This window comes from Protopterus annectens, chromosome 3.part0, assembly GCF_019279795.1.
Source record: "Protopterus annectens isolate FY-2018-M chromosome 3.part0, PAN1.0, whole genome shotgun sequence".
NCBI lineage: Eukaryota > Metazoa > Chordata > Ceratodontiformes > Protopteridae > Protopterus > Protopterus annectens.
Genome location: NC_056731.1, coordinates 880,549,428 through 880,568,098, shown reverse-complemented (window position 1 = coordinate 880,568,098; position 18,671 = coordinate 880,549,428). Strand labels below are relative to the sequence as shown.

Sequence of the window (18,671 nt, the reverse complement as noted above, 5' to 3'; positions counted from 1 at the left end):
AGTGGCTTTTAAGTGCGACAGATACCAAGCAGAGAGCTCAGTGGATTTTAAGTGTGACAGATACCATGCAGAACTCAGTGGCTTTTAAGTGTGACAGATACCATGCAGAACTCAGTGGCTTTTAAGTGTGACAGATACGAAGCAGAACTCAGTGGCTTTTAAGTATGACAGATACCATGCAGAGAGCTCAGTGGATTTTAAATGTGACAGATACCATGCAGAACTCAGTGGCTTTTAAGTGTGACAGATATGCAGAACTCAGTGGCACTACCTTGACTATATCTTGCTCCTTAATCCATGTTGGCAAAGGTAAGCCCCGTATCAACACCTGGAATAATGTTGCCCTCAATGCACAGTAGTTATCACCTCGCACTCGACGTATGTGCTTAATGTTATGGTTCTTGTAGACTTCTCTGTAGCCCTAGAAATGCACACAAAAAGAAACTTGCTTTAAAATGAGCAAATACACCAGGATCATTCATTATGAAGGAACAAAGACCAGGCATGCTGTTGCTCTTTAAGGCATGTACATACATATGTGTGCATATACAGACATATATATATATATATATATATATACACACACACACACACACATGTAGAAACAAACACACACACACACACACACACACACACACATGTAGAAACAAACACACACACAAAAAAATGCATGTATGGCTGCAATTAAGCATTTTAAATTTCTTTTATACCAAAGTGTGAAAAGATGAATATTTTGGTAGATTTACACTTTGTCTAACAAGCTGAGTGGGATGCTGCTGATGCCAGAATGTCAAACAGTGAGAACAGGGACATTTCCCTTTAGCTCATTGTTGTGCGATTTCAGAACTGGTTATATACAAGTGGCAGGGATGTGTAAGGGCAACACCCCTCAGATGGGGACAGGTGGGGGACTCCCTCTGTTAAAAAAAAAAAAAAAAAAAAAATATATATATATATATATATATATATAGTTTGAATGCATTTTCAATTGGTGAGATGAAGAGGGAGTTTATGCCTTGCAAAAGAAGTATTTTTTTTTTTTTTAAATATATATTTCAATTCACATGAAACTGTCAACATTTTCAGTTTCAGCAGTACTGACACTGGTGATTGATAATTTACTTGTGTGTATAATTTATTTATTTTATTTATTTAACATTTGTTGACCGGGAAAGTCCGACTAGGTTCCACGGATCCTGTTTTCAGCGGAGGCCTGGGGCGAAATGCTCCAGAAGCATGTCTTTAGAATGTGGGAGGAAACCGGAGTACCCAGAGGAAACCCACGCGAACGCAGGGAGAACATGCAAACTCCGCACAGAAGGCACCCCAGCCGAGAATCGAACCAGAGAACCTCTTGCTGTGAGGCGACAGCATTAACTGCTGAACCACTGCGCCGCCCAGTAGGGTTAGGGCAGCACATATTAATAAGCCTACCTGTTCCGCCTTACTAATAAGTGCTAACCTTGACCCTGTCCCTAACCCCAACCCTACACCCGATCTTAGAAAAACTCTTCCTGTAACACCACCACTATTCTGATGATGTATTGCCAGAATTAGTGGCAGGGTTAATGGATTGGAAGAGGAAAGTACAGTCCTTATTTGCTCTGTTGAGTTTCAGTGTATTAAATGTTCGATGTACTGAGTTCAATCTTTTTGATTTTTCAGTACTTTGACTATAGGTAAAGTGTGTGTTTACACAGACATATACACACACCATCATCATCACTAACCCTCTTCCCCCCATTTTCTACATGGGGTCGGAGTATTGTGTTAACTGTCCCCATCTCTCTTGATTCAATGCCACACTCCTGCTTCATCAACACTCATAATGGACTGTTGCACATCTTCTCTCATTCTTTCACACTGTCCATCCACCTCTTTGCTGGACAACCTCGTTTCCTCTTACCTTCTTCCTGTCTGTCCCAAATCTTCTTCACCTGACTGTCTTCTGCTTTTCTCCACATGTGTCCGAACCACCGTAATCTGTTCTCTTTCATCTTTTCTGCAACTGGAGCTACTTTGGCTTCTGCTCTTAAGTCCTCATTTTTTCATCTGTCCCACAGCATGCATCCTACCACCTTTCTCAGGCACTTCATTGCCATCACCTCCAGCTTTCACATCTGCTCTGCCTTTACTACCCAGACTTCTGTGCCATATAGTAGTACTAGTTGCACCACTGTTTGTACAACTTACTTTTCAGCTTCTTTGGCATTATTCTGTTATACACTACATCTGACACTCTATGCCAGCTGTCTGCAGCCCCTCTGATTCTAGCTTTGACCTCTTCATTCAGACTTCCCTTCTCAACTACCCCTCCCAGATACTTGAAGCTGTTAATCTGTTCCACTATCTTCCCTTCTATCTCAATTCTCAGCTTCTTCTGATTTCCCCAATTTGCTACCATTGCCACTGTCTTATCTGTACTTACTTTCATCCCATGTGCCTTCAGTTTTGCATTCCATTCCCCTATCCTTTGCTGCAGTTCTTGCTCAGAGTCTGCCTGTAATGCCACAATCTGCATACAGCAACTATGTGGATCTGTCTCCTCCAACCTGTTTGAAAATGTAGTCCCATCACCAGTATGAACAGCAGCAAGCCCGGAACTGAACCCTGGTACACACCCACTCCCACTGGGAACCCCTTCTGTGAGACCCAACCCTGTTCTTACTTGAGCCATTGGGTCCTTGTACATAGTCTGCACTAATTCTATCTGTGTTTCTGGGACTTTGAACCTTCACAGTACTGCCCAAATCAGCTTTCTTGAGACCTTGTCATAAGCTTTCTCCAAGTGTAGGAATGTCCAGTTGGACTCTTTCCTCATCTCTAGCTTCTTCTCAACTATCTGCCTCACTGCAAACACTGAGACAGTTGTGCTGCATCCTGATCTGAATCCAAACTGCTCATCTCTCATCTTACTTTCCATTATTCTAAGGATCTGTTTATCAATCATCCTCTCCAGAACTTTCATGCAGTGTGACAGGGGTCTGATACCTCTGTACTGCCCATAGTTGTGGATGTCCCCTTTGTTCTTGAAGACTGGCACAAGTATGCTTAATCTCCAGTCATCTAAGATGCACCTTTCTCTCCACACTGCTATGAGTGCTCTCAGGAGCCATTTCTCCCCTACCTCACTCAGCATCTTTATCACATCTGCTGTGACTGACACACACACACACACACACACACACACACACACACACACATATATATATATATATATATATATATATATATATGGATGCAGTACATAATATTGAAAGTTTAGAATACTGAAATATTTTTTAATGCAAAAGGGCAACACCCCTGCACCCCCACCGCTAATTATATATACCTACTCCAGGATCGTACAATTCTGGGGTAAGGTCAAATTCCTCCTTTTTAATATTTTGAGTTTTCAGTATTATGAACTAGTTTTAAAACTTCGCTCATATAGGGTCGATTATGTCAGCGTCAAAGTTTTAAAACTTCGAGCATATAATATAGACCCGATAAATGTAGCTAATGGTAATTTTTTTTTCATGGAGGTAAGATGGGCTTCACCCCATACCCTAAGAATTCATAACATCAAATCAATGACTGCACAAACATGCAGAAGACATAACTGAATATCCCCCTTCCATTGTTTATATGATCTTTGAGTTCATAGACTTGATACTTTTAGAAAAGAGTGGTGCTTAAAGCCCCCATGTGGGAAGGAGGTTGCAGGATACCTCCCCCCCTTGAAAACATGTTTGCATACATTGTAGGTATGCCTAATAAAGAAATGTGCACTTATACTACTACATTCAGAATTCAGCGATACAAAATATTAGGTAGGACTTAGAAATAAATAAAGCAAAGCATTAGATGAAACAGCACAGTGAGTAGTGGCATGCAGGGTGGGGCTGACTCAGAGACGCAGGTAGTGCTATTGCTTGATATGCTAATGACCACAGAATGATACAGAAATAAGCAAGGTTATGGTAATGAGCCTGGTCATGAATGCAAAACAGGGTAAACAACATGGTAAAATTATTCAGAAGCTTATAAAAATTGTACTATCAGCCTCAGCCACCAGTGAGTTCATACACTCCAATTTCTGAGTGAAAAGAAACTCAGACTATGCTACAATGCTAGCAGCAACAGCCATGTTAGCCAAACAGTACAAGTCTTGAGACAAATCTCACTGCTAACATTCATGACAGGGCAAGCCACTTTCCCTTACATTGCAGAAGGACAGTACAGTTGTGTAATAACTTACCATAACAGTAGATGTTGTTGTTGTGTCTTTTGGCTTTTCCCTGTTAGGGGTCGCCACAGCAGAACTCTGGTCCGCTAATGATTGGCAGTAGATTTTTAGGTGCTGAGTTGCCAGCCCTGACGCACAACCTTCAACGAAGGTATGCCCATTCACGCATGTCTCCACACAGAAGACGCTCTAGCTGAGAATTGAACAGGACATCTTACTGTGAGGCGACAACACTACCGCAGCACCACCACCATCTTACTGATAAATGTTGCTGTATTCCAAACAGATAGATTATCTATGCTGACGTCTGGCTGGGCTACCAAATTTTAACATTCCCTGGATCGTATGCCTGACATATGACCGTAGCTCACAAGTGCAGTGTATTTAGGTGGATGTATGAGTGCAGATCCACAAACTTATCTCCAAGCCAGTGGCCTGAAGACCCCTGAGAAAGTGACTGGTCAAATAATAGGGGCTGTGATGACAGGAGGCATAGCCAGCTATGCCAGGAGAAGTAGGGTAGTGGATGTATAACTTATGCCAGCACAGCTAGCTGAAATTGTTTTAAAAATTATATGTCATTTGTATATCAAACTGATTTGTACAGATGCTGAAAATGTATTTGTGAGGTTTGTTTGTGTTAAAATGTATCAGCGGTGTGCTCTGTGGGAAGGAAAAGAAATGCACATGTATTACTGTAACTGAATTGAATGGGGTCTATATTAGAACCGCAAAAGTCCTATTCAGCGAATACATAAACATCGAAACATATTATCCAAACCACAATTACACCGAATGCCCTAAACCGCGAAATTCAAAATCTCGAACAGTCATAGTTGTCCAACCCCACCGCCCACTACATACTACCTACCCAAACAAAATAAATAAACCACATACATACATACACTAACCAAAACCCTACTTCTAACCCTAAAGTAAACCTTACATACATTACTATCTATGCACTTATCTTAACCCGCACCCTAACCCTAAGGTCCGTAACTATCACACACTTACCTTACGGAGCTATACCGCAGAAGAGCCAACCATGATGATTCGACATTTCTGATTTAGCGCTTCAGGACGATCAGTGTTTTTGTGGTATGATGTATATGTGTTGACGTTTCTGTATTTGGGTAAGTGGACCTTCGCGGTTTTAATAGGGAACCAATTGAATGTATATGTTTCAACAGATGGGAGGAGGTTAATCTTAAACTTCAAAACATATCTGAAATTAAATTACTTTATGGGTTAAGCCATAAAGATATTATCTCACAGTTTTGAATGGCACCAGAGACACAATGTCTGTGCTAGAGAATAGGCTGCACCTCCTGTAGGAAGAAGGGAAGTGTTTTATTGTTTTATGACTTCCAGGAGATCTGAGCAAAGTTCTATCTGTGTGTATGGTTAACACACAGGTGCTAAAATTCTGTCAGCTTCTAGTGTTGGTAAGTGTGGAAAACAGAGTCAGATGACCATATGTGATTTCACTGTGCAATCAACTCAGAAATAATATTTAGATATTAGTAGGAGATTGCTCTCAACATTCTGCATTCTGTCTTGGATCTAACAATAAGGGCCACTCACTCATCTTGCTTTGTTTTGTTGTTTTAGTCAACTAGGAATATATAGTGAGACTTGGTAGATACTGTTTTTCTATAACTGTGTGAAACTTTCCATTGGTGCTATTTTTAATATTCCATGTGACTGAATCTCTTGTGTTTATTGTAAATAGACAATTAGTATTTTCTTGTTCTTTTATTATTTATTATTAAATATATTTAAACATTTCATTGAGCCTGGTCCTTTTTAGAAAATATTTAAGCTTTGAGAGTATTTGCATATATTTATTTGATGATAACACTGGCCACTCCTGAAAGCCTTGCTGTTTGGTCAACATTACCATTTGTATTTATATTAATTTCACTCAGTATAATTGGGTACTCTTGTAAGAGCCTTAAAGTAGCTGGCAAGGGTTCTGGTGGCAGTGATAACTACCTTACAGTCTGGGCAGAAGGGGGCACAGCAGGTGAATTTGTGCCAGCCTTTCCCAGGGCTGTGTGTGTGTGTGAAAATCAAATTTCAAAGAGTGTGTGTTTGTGTGTGTCAGCTGCTTGGAGTAGGGACACACAACACTGGTTTCACAGAGAGGATGTGGGACGACTTAGTTTGGAACCCCATCTAAGTGCTCAACTCTAAGCTGTGCCAGTGGGAAGTCTTGTTGGGGGGCTGGACAGATATAGAGAGGAACCAGACCCCGGAATGAGTGTGTTCCCTGGGTGCTCTTAAGGGAAATTGTGCTCGATGCAGAGAGGTCTGCATCTGGAAATACAGAGTGTGTCCATCTGTATTCCAAGTGAATGTCCCACTCCAGTGTCAATGGTGAGGATTCAAGCTCCTTGATTACTGGTCCAGATTGGGGATCTCACAGGGGCCAAGAAGAAAGTTGTACAAGCTCCATTGGTCTGACGGTCATGCAGATAGGGCAGAAAGAGAGAGACTAAGACATGTTACCCCAAACAAGAGGGGAAGGAGAATGGGAAAGAATACTGCAGCATTGATCAGCAGGACATACACAACTGTACTGTGTCCTGAGATCACTTTTGCAGTATTCCAAGCAGATGGGTGATTCCCAGAGCTAAAGGGAGATGAAAGGAAGTTGGCTAATGGAGAAATGAACTGCCCAAGAAGCCTGAGTGAACTGACATATCGAAGGTAGCCCTGGATCTTGAAAAGGCATCAATTCTGTAGTATTTATTGAAGGTGTGTACTGAGGACCAGGTAGCCACTTCCAGGATAGTTCTGGCATCAACCCCTTTGTAGAAGGCCCCTGAGGATGGCATTGCCTTAGAACAGTGAACTCAAGGGCAAGAGGACAAAGCTTTACTATGGTGAGAATAACAAAATGAGATGGAATTAGAGATCCAGCTTGTAATGGTTTGTTTAAATACTGGCTGGCCCAGTTTGGGGTCCATGAATAAAATAAACAGTTGATCTGGCTTAGGATAGATGTTGTCTTATCGAAATAAAACCTTGGCTGTCTGTAGGCTTACAGGAGTCTTTCTCCCCTGTTCTGTGGGATGGGATGGGATGGGAAAGAAAGTAGGGAGGTTTATGGCGTGGATGAGGGACATCTCTTTCACTACTTTAGACACGAAAGAGGGGTTAACCCTCAGGGTACCCTGTCCATGTGAAAAATAACAAAGGGTGAAATGGCAATGAGTGCCTGTAGCTCTGAGACTCTTTTGGGTGCAGAATTTGAGATTTGCTTAAGTGTCTAGCTGAAAAGGAGGCAGAGTGAGCTTTTCCTCTATTAAGTTGAGGTCCCAAGGAGGGGGCAAGAGCTTCCTTGGGGGTCTTAGACGTAGTACCCCTTTTAGGAACTGTTTGATCTCCAGCTTGGATATAACAAGCAGACTGAGAGAAAGACAGACAGAAATGGCTGACAGGTGGGTCTTGATGGAGGAGAATGTAAGACCTGCATTCATGAGTTCACACAAATACTTTAGGATGGAAGGCACCTCTGTTTGTGTCGGGTCCTGATTACTGCTATGACATCAGAAAGAAAATATCTTCCATTTGGCTATATAGAATTTCTGAGTAGTAGGTCTCATTGATTCCTGTAGAACCTGAAGTACATCCTCAGAAAACTGGTGCCTGAAAGGGATCAGAACCCTAACATCCATAGGCTTAGGTCTGGGGATGACAGGTTTGGATAAAGCAGTGAACCTTTTTGCTGTGTAAAAGTTTGTGGCGACTGCCCTGGCTAAATGGAAGAGGGAAACCAAAGTTGTCTTGGCCAAAAAAGGTGTCACCAGTAAGAGTTTTTTTTTTTTTTTTTGGACATTTATTAATACCTTTAGAATTATTGGTAGTGGAGGGAAGGCATACAGACACTTCCCTGGCCACTACAAGGAGAATGCATTTGCTCTCCAAGCTGAGGGACAAGGGGTCCTGGTGCAAAAGAGGGAGAGTTTGTTGCTCTCTGAGGCAGATAAATCTATCTGAGGTGTTCCCCACATCTGCAGGACATCCAGTAAGACTGGTCTAGTTAGGATCCATTTGTGAGGGTCCTCTATGGACCTGCTTAATGAGTCTTCTAGAACACTGTACTGTGATGGGATGTATGTGGTGAGCAGATATGTGCTCTTCTAGGTAGCCAGGTTCCAAGCACTCTGTTAGCATGCACAGTTGGCATGATTTGGTGCCTCCCTGCTTGTTTATGTACCGCATGACTGTAGTGTTGTCTAAATACTCACAGACAGCCTAACTTCCAGATGTGTGAGAAAACCTGAAGTTCTAGAATGATGGTGCTCATCACTTTCAGGCTGATGTGTTCCTCTTTGAGCATATGTTGCCACCTTCCCTGAACTTAGTGGGAAACTGTCCAGGTCCCCTAGGCGTAGTCTGAGCTGTGAGTGTAAATCTCCCGAGTTGGTGTTTGTGGACTGAAGGGGACCCCTGAGTTGAGTTTCACCTGGCCTCTCCACCATGACAACTCCTCCCTTAGACAAGCTACACAGTGGATCTCTGTGTCAAGAAGATGAGAGTGGTGGGGCCATACTGTTTCAGGTACCACTGAATTTATGTCATGTACAACCTAGCTAGAGGGACCACTGGGATGGTTGCTGCCATGAATTCAAGAGCTCTTAGGAGATCCCTGGCTGAGCATCTGCTGAAGGAGAAAAGGTTGTGAAAATAAGCTGTAAGGCTCTGCACCTTTGTTATGGGACAAGATCAGCTTATTTAAATGTATATTCATTTCAGTTTCATTAATAATGCTATAACATGATTGTTAAAAAGCAAATATAATTTGTATGCAGGGCTGGGAAAAATACAGCTTCATAAGCTAGTTATTGCTCTTGTTTCAACTACATTTTTTTAATATGTAACAAGGAAAAAGTAAGTGTATGAAGTTGAGGCATGTTAGCTATTGTAAAAGGAATTTGTTAGCCTGACTCCTCCAGGATATGAGTGCATTGTTGCTAGGGAAGGTCTGAAACATCCAAACTCAGAAACAAGACGCCTTGGAAGCAGGTGGATCATGTATAGAAAGGTGTTCATGTAAAGTCTGATGCGAAAATTACGAGGGATGAGGACATTTGCAAAGTTTTCTATTAGTCAGAGTCGTTGTAACATAAGAAAGCTGCATGAAAAGTTTGATAAGAAAAATGTATACAAATACAGTTTTTCTATGTAAAGTGAGACTGATTTACCAACTGCTATGAAGATTGTCTCCCAGCACTGTAAGAATAACATTTCTGTTTGCACATCCTGAAGTTTTGTTCCTGACTGAAGGCATTTAAGGTAAATTCTTAATATTATTTATTTATGAAATGGGGAGGGAGGTTGGTATAATGGTTAAGCTGTTTACCTTACAGACACAAGGTGCAGGGTTTGATTCTTATGTGGGGTAACTGGCTAGGCTTAAAATGGCCCACAAGGGCAGTTAGCCTAGTACTATTCTATGAATCTATGAACTATAACAATTTGGTGCCGTTCTCTGGATCTGAACTTTGGTATTGCTGCAGGGCAGTTCTGGAATAGGGCCTATCACAGATTTTCTGTGAATTCAACAATGCTTTGTATGGAATAGTCAGAGACTCAGATGTGCAGCTATTCAGGGTGTGCAAACATACTAGTCTTGGCAGGGAAATTGTTTTGTAAGGGGAAAGGGTTGGTTTGTGTTTTTGTGTTTTTTTTTCTTTTTCTTTCTCTCTTTTAGATCGTCTCCTAGCGCTGTAAGAATAAAATTTCTGTTTGCACATCCTGAAGTGTTGTTCCAGACTGAAGGCATTTAAGGTAAATAATTAATGTTATTTTTTTATGACTTTAGCACCTTCTTCTGAGGTAAGTAGGCCTGCTACTCTCGGCGTCCATTCTGCAGCCCAGGAACACCAGGTCCTGAGTGGGCTGAAGGGAGAACATTTTGGAGTTGACCATGAACTCCAACTGCAAGAGATAGTTGAGGGTGAACTTTAGACATTGCTGTAGGATCTGAAGTCGCCTGGATTAGCAGATCATCTAAGTAATGGGAAATAAGAATTGCCGGAGTTCAACAGGAGGCTATTACTGGTCCTAGGCACTTTGTGAATACTCTTGGAGCTGTTGAAAGCCCAAAAGGCAAAGTAGTAAACTGAAAACTCTCAAAACCTGAGAAACCTCCTGTAGGAGGGGTGAATGGGAATATGTACATAGGCATCCTTTAGATCCAGGTAGAGTAGGTATACCTGTGGAAGTATAAAAGGCAGCAGTGTTTCTAGAGAGAGCATTTTGAAGGTTGGCACTTTTAGGAAAATGTTTAGCCAAGAGAGATCCAGTATGGGTCTCCATTGTCCTTTTCTTGGAACTAGGAACAGTATGGAGTAAACACACCTCCCTGCAAATTTTATCAGCACAAGAACTATTGTGTACCTTGGGCCTGTTGTTCCTGGAGAATAGGTGGTAGAAGCTGAAGTTGGTTGTGGGGGTATACCATTCAATGGAGGAAGTTCTTTCCAAGACATGGCATAACCTTTTTTAATAATGGGGAGCACCCCTGATCTGTGGTAATGTTTTCCCAGTTTGAGACGGACTGAGTTATTTTTGGGAGGAGGGCAGAACAGGACGGGGGCTAGTATTTGGAAGATAGTCACAGAAATTTTTCTGGAAAGGGAGACCTCCCACATCTGGGGTCCCTCTGAGGTTTCTCTGGAAATCTCTTTCTGGATGCTTCTTGTGTTTCTGAACAGGCCTGGAATCTCTTCTAAATAAGAGGGCTTGGCTGGGTATTTCCACAATATCCACTAAAGTCGGAAGCAGAGCAGGGAATCAAACCTGTAATTCAGTCCCTAATACAGCAAGGAATAATAATACCAGCTAAAAGTCCTTGTAATATTCCTATTTTTCCAGTTAAAAAGCCAGGGATGGATACCTATAGATTTGAAGGGCTGTAAATAATGCAGTACTGCCTACCTTTCCTGTTGCTCCAAATCCAGGAACAATACTGAGTTGCATACCACCTACAGCTAGTTACTTTTCTGTAATAGATTGATGTTCAGCATTCCTTTCTATACCTATTCACCCTGATAGTAAGTTTCTGTTTGCTTTTACTTATCAGGGACAGCAATATACCTGGACATGGTTGCCACAAGGATATACTGAATCTCCTTCATTATTTTCTCAAATTCTGCAAAAAAGATTTGGAGAATGTGGCATTTCCAGGTGGGTTAGTGTTAGTACAACAGTAATGTCTCTTGGCTTTTCGAGGTTAGGGGTCACCACAGCAGAACTCCGGTCTGCTAATGATTGGCAGTGGATTTTTACGGTGCCGAGTTACCAGCCCGATGCCCAACCTTCCACGAAGGCACACCCATTCACGCTCTAACCTACCTGCTTGTCTTTAACGTTACTCGACCACGAGGAGGACATGCAGACTCCACACAGAAGGCGCTTCAGCTGAGAATCGAATGGGAGAACCTCTTGCTGTGAGACGACAACGCTAACCGCTGCACCACTGCAGCCAGTCTGTGTTAGTACAATACGTAGATGATTTACTGATAGCATCAAATTCCTTTCAGCAATGTCAGCAGGCTACCTTGCATCTTCTGACTATCTTTGCGGAAAAGGGACACAAAGTGTCTAGAGAAAAACTACAATTGTGGTCATCCCAGGTACGTTATCATGGGCATTTAATATCTCAAGGTAGCAGGCAAGTGTTACCATCTTGCAATGATGCAATATCTAAGGCCCCACGTCCGACTATTCAGCGACGGCTTAGGTCTTTCCGAGGTATGACAGGATACTGTAGACAGTGGATCCCTAACTATGCAGACATTGCCAAACCTTTGACAAATCTTTTAAGGCAGGATACACCAGAGCCTCTTAGTTGGAACAGTGAAGAGGAAAATTAATTTCAGAATTTGAAACCAGCTTTAGCTTCTGCCCCAGCTTCAGGGTTACCAGACTATAATAAACCTTTTATTTTATTCTGTCATGAAAGAAATGGATTTGCTCAAGGAGTACTTGCACAAAAACATGGGGACAGCTATCGTCCATTAGCTTACTACAGGACAGCACTTGATTCTGTTGCAAAAGGTTTTCCACCCTGTTTAAGGGCAGTTGCCACTGCTGCCATTCTAGTTAATCTGGCACAATCATTGGTGCTTGGGCATGATCTCACAGTAGCTGTCCCTCATTCTGTATCATCTCTTTTGTTTAAAATGAAAACTCAACCACTCTTGACTGCACGTCTGACTAGATATGAACTTACACTTCTTTGTGATCCATCTATTTCTCTGATCCGCTGTCCTGTTCTAAATCCTGCATTTCTGTTGCCTACTGCTGAGGATGGTGAAGAGCATGAGAGTGTGTGTGTGTGTGTGTGTGTGTGTGTGTGTGTGTGTGTGTGTGTGTGTGTGTGTGTGTGTGTGTGTGTGTGTGTGTGTTTGTAACTATTTGCTTTCTCCTAAGGAGGACTTAAAGGATACTCCTATACCCAATGCTGAATTGAACTTGCTCATGGACCGCTCCTGTGGAAGAACTCAAACAGGGAAGCTGATCTTGGGAATAACCGTCTACACTGAAGAGGCAATATTGTTGCAACAAAGATTGGAGGGTGTTCACCCTGCTCAAATAGCTGAGCTAGTGGCTTTGCAAAAAGCTTGTGAGTTAGCCAAAGACAAGGTGGCCAATATTTTTACAGAAAGCCATTATGCTTTTGGGGAGGTACATGATTTTGGACACCTTTGGAAAGAGAGAGGGTTTTTGACCTCTTCAGGAAATCAAATTAAAAATTAAGGGTACATAAAATCATTTTTAGATGTGCTTTTGTTACCTAAGAGGCTGTCTGTAATCAAATGTTGTGCCCATCAAAAGGGCAAGGATGTTATAACGAAAGGTAACAATTTACCAGACCAAGCTGCTAACTAACTTGACTGCTATTTGCTGTGCAGGACTACCAACGTGGATCCATTCATCTCATTGCAAGAAGACTTGCCATGTGTGGACCCCAGATGAATCATTGCAGCCAACAGAGGGATATCGAGGTGCAAAAGATAAATCATCTGGCCAGTGAGAAGGTCAACTTCAGTAGCAGTTCATAATGAATCCAGTGACAACAGGTACTTTTGCTTTGTTTCTGCTGCTGTTTTCTTCTATAAACTGGTCAAGAGAAAACAGTTTCTTGCTGGTCATTTGGCAATTATGCCAAAAATCAAAACAAAACAAACTGCTGGATATCTTCACATATACCTCATCATTCTAAGGCAGGGATTCCTATGACTCCCATCCCTGCATCACTGGTGTCATCTGAAAAGGACTTTAATGACATCAGCTTAACCTGGCATAATGTAACTGATTTTTCAAAGGTTGTGTCTCTTCAACTTGCAACCACACATCATGGAGACACACGTTAGGCCAGAAATGGGACTGTACCAGTAGGAAAAAGCAAATGTAATGACACCAGGCATGAAAGTGTGTTAGACCCTTTGCACTTAAAAAGCTATGAATGGAGGCATGGGCATGATTCAGAGTGATGAAGGGTGCCTAGATTTTTCCAGTGGTAGTATATTCTGGACACCTGCAGCAAGATATTTGCTGTCTGTGCAATCCTGTCTAACATGTTGGCATACAGAAAGCTAGAAGAGGGGATTGCCATCAGAGGACCAGAAACACCAGAGCCAGCAGAGGCGGTGATGTCAGAGGAACCTGCAATGGGGGAAGACTCATGTGAGGTAGAGATGGGAGCAATGCACTACAGCAATAACAAAGTGGTGTCATCTGGTTCACAACTATGGGCCAGATAAGACACAACAAAGATTAAAACTGAGGTATGCAGTACTACACCCAGGGTATGTTTTACAGTGCATTGGCTGGACATGCTGTGCATCACGTATCACCTACCCTGCAGTGAAGGCAGGTCACAGTTGTGGGAATCAACAAATGTCAGAGTGTTGCGAGAGGGTGAACTAAGGATGTGGATAGGAGTGAATGATATGTACAGGAGATTGGGGAAGCTGGATAGATGGTGTAGAGAGAGAGTAGCAATTTCTGAGAGTAGTGGGTGTCCAGCAGTACTGGGTACTTGTTCAAAATAAGATTCAGGGTACACAGCTCCTGTAGAGGTCATTGCACTGAGTGAATCTTTGTGGGTGACTTGTGCTATTACTTCTCAGAAGGGAATGGTGCAGACTGTGAACATCAACAAATTAGGGTTCCTCCAGAGGAACAGCACTGGCACCAACACCCACTAGCAAAGACAATGGCAAACGACAAGATCATAACCACCTGGCCATGCAATGTGCCTTAACTATCACATACTTTACAGCTATGTGGGCAGGCACACGTTACTGCACCAAGGGCATCCCTGGTAGGTGGTGTGAAGGGGGTAACAGTATGTAAACTCGACCCACCTATCCTGTGGGGCATACCCACAGTGAAGGTAGATGAACAGGGGCCATGGAAATGGCATTAGCCCTAAAGCATGAAGACAGACAGATCTATGGTGATAGTGAAGGCAAAGAGGTGTGTCTATCTCATGCCAATCTTCTGACCCAGGCACTACTTAACCTCACATACATTGTTACTCAGGTCACACATAAAACCTTTCACTTCTACCATCGCAGTGGTGGCATCTGCTTGCACCTTGATGACTGCATTGCACATCCAATGTACTATTCAAATTTAGTTGATACCCATTTCAGGTAATGGGAGCCATGGTGGTGTCAGCCACTGATCCAATGCTTCCGACCCATGTCCCCACTCTTCATGGAGGCATTAATGACCACTGCAAAGTGTATGGGTAGGGAATAGCTCTCAAAGTAGGGCCCTTCCATGGATTCAGGAGATGTGGGGGTGGGCTCCACAGGTAACAAAGGTGTGTCATTGGATGTGGGTAGTACTGTGTCCTCCACAATAACAGATACAGAATATAGTACTGTACCCTCAGACTGCACTACCTTAATTCTGCCATCACTATTGAAATCCAAAGCTGCACTAACATTAGGCATGCCCTGTGCCATAACAGAGGACTACATAACCATAGCATCTGCAAAAGCAGATAGATAAACACCATATATAACAACTATGCAAAGAATGCAAACAAATGTACCTAGCGTGGTAGATGTGCATTTAGAGGAGATAAGGTGGTGGTGGTGAGCAGCTGCCCAGAAGTGCCTGTAGAGGAAATATGGTGGTGCTGAACTTCTCTTTGCTCATGGCACAAACAGGTATTCCACTAAAATGTGCTAATGACAAAAGAAAACACCATGAATGTATATGGGTAACCGAGACATGAGATGGTGCATCCAGTTCAGTTAACACATCCAGACATCTCCCAGGTCTCATGCTTCTTCAAGTCTCCCCAGACAGGGGCAACAAGAACTCCTTCACAGCACTGAGGGTGGTCTGCAGACAGACCACCATCCACAGCCATCCTCTCCTGTACAACGGCATGGGCTGTCTAGTGGATATGCAGGTTTATGTTGGTGACCCTGCAATGGACTTGATGGGCTGCCTTACAGTTACTGACTGCATTCACATTCACCACCAGCTGTCTCCAGGTAAGCTTTTCTGCAAGGTGATTTAGGGCATCCAGCAGTGTGCAACCTGTAAAGTTCCCTGGAGCCATCTGGTGGTCTGTCTCTTGAGAGGGGGTGTAGGCTCCCCATCAAGGGGTGTCACCAAATGGTTTTGGTATGTTGTCCAGCTGGAGGAGGAAGACCTGCTGACGGCCTTGTCAGACTGGTAGCTGGACATCCATACTTGCTGCCTGAAATTCATAAATGCATCCTAAAGTGACTGGCAGAGCTGCTTTGCTGCCCAGTCCTGATCAGCAGGCTGACAGTTACTGGGCTCAACCTCAAGGGTGGTCACAGAGATGACTGACCTCAGGATGACTGTGGCACTGTGCAGCCTGACAGCAAACTAACGCCCCACCTTGTCCCTCATCATGGTGTTCCCTGTCCTGGTGCCCCCTCCCCGCCACTGAGACCAATTCTCCTTATTACCAACTGCCATCTGTCTGTCCCTCTCTCTCTCCCCCTCTCCTTTGTGTTCCTCCTATTTGTGTCAGCCACTTCCTTGTTGGCCTTTGCCTTTTGTGTTTTTTGTTTGTCCATTCCTGCTACCTTCCCACTCTACCCTTCTTGGAAATACAAGAAATGTAAAAATGAGCACCAATCCCACAAAGAAAAAAAAAAAAAAAAAACACAGAGAAAATACTTGCCTCACCATCCCAAAATAATTCTTCCTTTGCCCTTGTGTGTGTGTGTGTGTGTGTGTGTGTGTGTGTGTGTGTGTGTGTGTGTGTGTGTGTCTATGTGTGTGTTCCTTCATTAGCTCTTTCTACCATCTGCCTGCACTATACAACCATTCACTGATAATATAAAAATGGTAGGAAGTTTGCGGTACGGCCATTAGCTGGATTATCAGCTGTGCACACTGTGATGCATGTGAAAGCACATCATCACAAACATGGTAAGTGCATGCTACTAGATTCATGTGGTCATGTGCCTGCCATTTCACAGTCCTTGTCATTAGATTACCTGCTCTATTTTTTTTCACAAATGCCCAAGTTATTCTGAACCTGTTAACAATGTTGCCCTTAATGCATAGTGAAATAGCACAATGCACTACTTTGCCTCCACTACTTAACACTTAGTCACATAAGCTATTTGTTTCTGAAGCCAGGCCTTTGTGTCTTAACAGTTCAAAAAGAAAAGTACACAATCTGAAGACTGGATTGATGACTCAGTGGTCTTATAAGGAAGCTTGTTTTTTTTTTTTTTTTTATTATATGTAATAATTTTGTTTTGCTGACAGTAAGAACTGAACTTCCCAAGGCTGATAGCAGCCAAAAAAACAATGATGGATTTCTAAGAATTCAAGAATTCATGAGGAACACATTTGGCAGTTATAGTGGTAAACAGACTGTGAGTTAAGATTTGCAATTTGCCTAGTAGTTAGGGAACCAGGCAAAAAAGAGAACCATTTTAAAGGTAAAAGTACTGTTGTGTAAAATCTTATAACAGTAGATGTCCTTCTCTGCATTGCTGCAGTACTCCTCACCTAAGGGATCTCCTGCCAAGGGTAGTCCAATGTCCAGCCAACTTACCAAAGCCTAGTACTTACAGGAGATGTACGTCACATGTATGCTCCCTGCACAAGGTGCAGGGCATAAAGGTGACATACAGACACAAACACTCAGAACTGAAAAAGCCCCAGTTGGAACAGCATACCCTCAGGGTCAAGGAGGAACACATGCATCCAGAAGGAAAAGCAGAGAAGGAAAAAAGGAAGAAAGGTCCCTTAGCCAGGAGGAAAACAGAACTCAAGGCAAAAAACAGGAGGGAGGGAACGAATACTGCAACAGTGAAGTGAAGGACACCTACTGTTTTGGAAAGATTTTATACAACTGTACTATGGCCTTCTACATCAATTTTGCAGTATGCTTCACCTAAGGCAGCGCACAAAAGCTCAAGAGGGAGAAGGAAGACACAGTTACCCTTCACAAAGCCATGCAGGATAGCCATGTCATAACCTGAACTGGCTCTGGAAACAACATCCAATTTGTAATGTTTAGTGAAAATATTAGCAGAGGACAAAGTAGCAGCCTTCAAGCTAGAACTGGTATCCAGACCCTTAAAAAGCACACAAGAGGAACAAACTGCCCTAGAAGTGTGTGCCTTTACAGAAAAGGAGAAACATTTGCTATGAAAGGAATAACAGAAAGAAATGGCCTTACAAATCCAGGAGGAGATGCTTTGCATGGAAACAGCCAAACCCAAAGTCCTGGAATGAAAAGATGCAAAATGCTGTTCAGATTTGCAAATAACTTTAGTTTTGTCTAAATAATTCCTAACTAGTCTGTGCAAATCCAAAGTGTGAAGAACCTCCACAGTGATAGACTGCACAGAAGGAAAAAATATGGAAGATGAACAGACTGATTAAGGGAGAGCTTATTAACTATCTTGGGCATGAAAGAAGGATTAGTACAAAGAGACAACCTGCTTCTATTAAAAACAAAAAAATGAGGAAAAGCCATTAGAGACTGAAGTTCAGACACTCTCTTGGCAGAAGTCAGACACAAAAGAAGAACAGTCTTCCAAGGAAATGTTAAAGGAAGCTGAAAATGGAGACTCAAAAAGAGCTTGGATCAACCTTTCAAGTACAAAATAGAGTCCCAAGATGGTGGAATAAGCTTCTTGGGAGGCTTGATATGAAGGAAGCCTTTAAGGAATTGTTTGACCTCACACACAGAGGCCAGGGGAGGATTCACGGGCAGACAAGCAGAAAATGCTGACAGGTAAGATTTAACTGAAGAATATCCCAACCCAGCATGGAGCAGATCACACAAATAAGAGAGAACCAGAGGAACCTCTACTGATAGGGAATTCTGATGGCAACAGAGGCTCCAGACAGAATTTTTTCCATTTGAACATATATGATTTTCTGGTAGTGGGTT

At 42.6% G+C, this 18,671-nt stretch overlaps 1 protein-coding gene across 2 annotated transcripts in view; it reads right to left on the bottom strand.

Moving 5' to 3' along the window:
- Positions 1 to 18,671, bottom strand: part of OTULINL (OTU deubiquitinase with linear linkage specificity like) — a 999,021-nt gene that overhangs the window by 321,058 nt on the left and 659,292 nt on the right. For both annotated transcript variants that reach the window (XM_044065209.1, XM_044065208.1), the window contains exon 5: positions 272 to 421. In XM_044065209.1, coding sequence (XP_043921144.1) covers positions 272 to 421 — 150 coding nt within the window. The remainder of the gene's footprint in view (positions 1 to 271; positions 422 to 18,671) is intronic.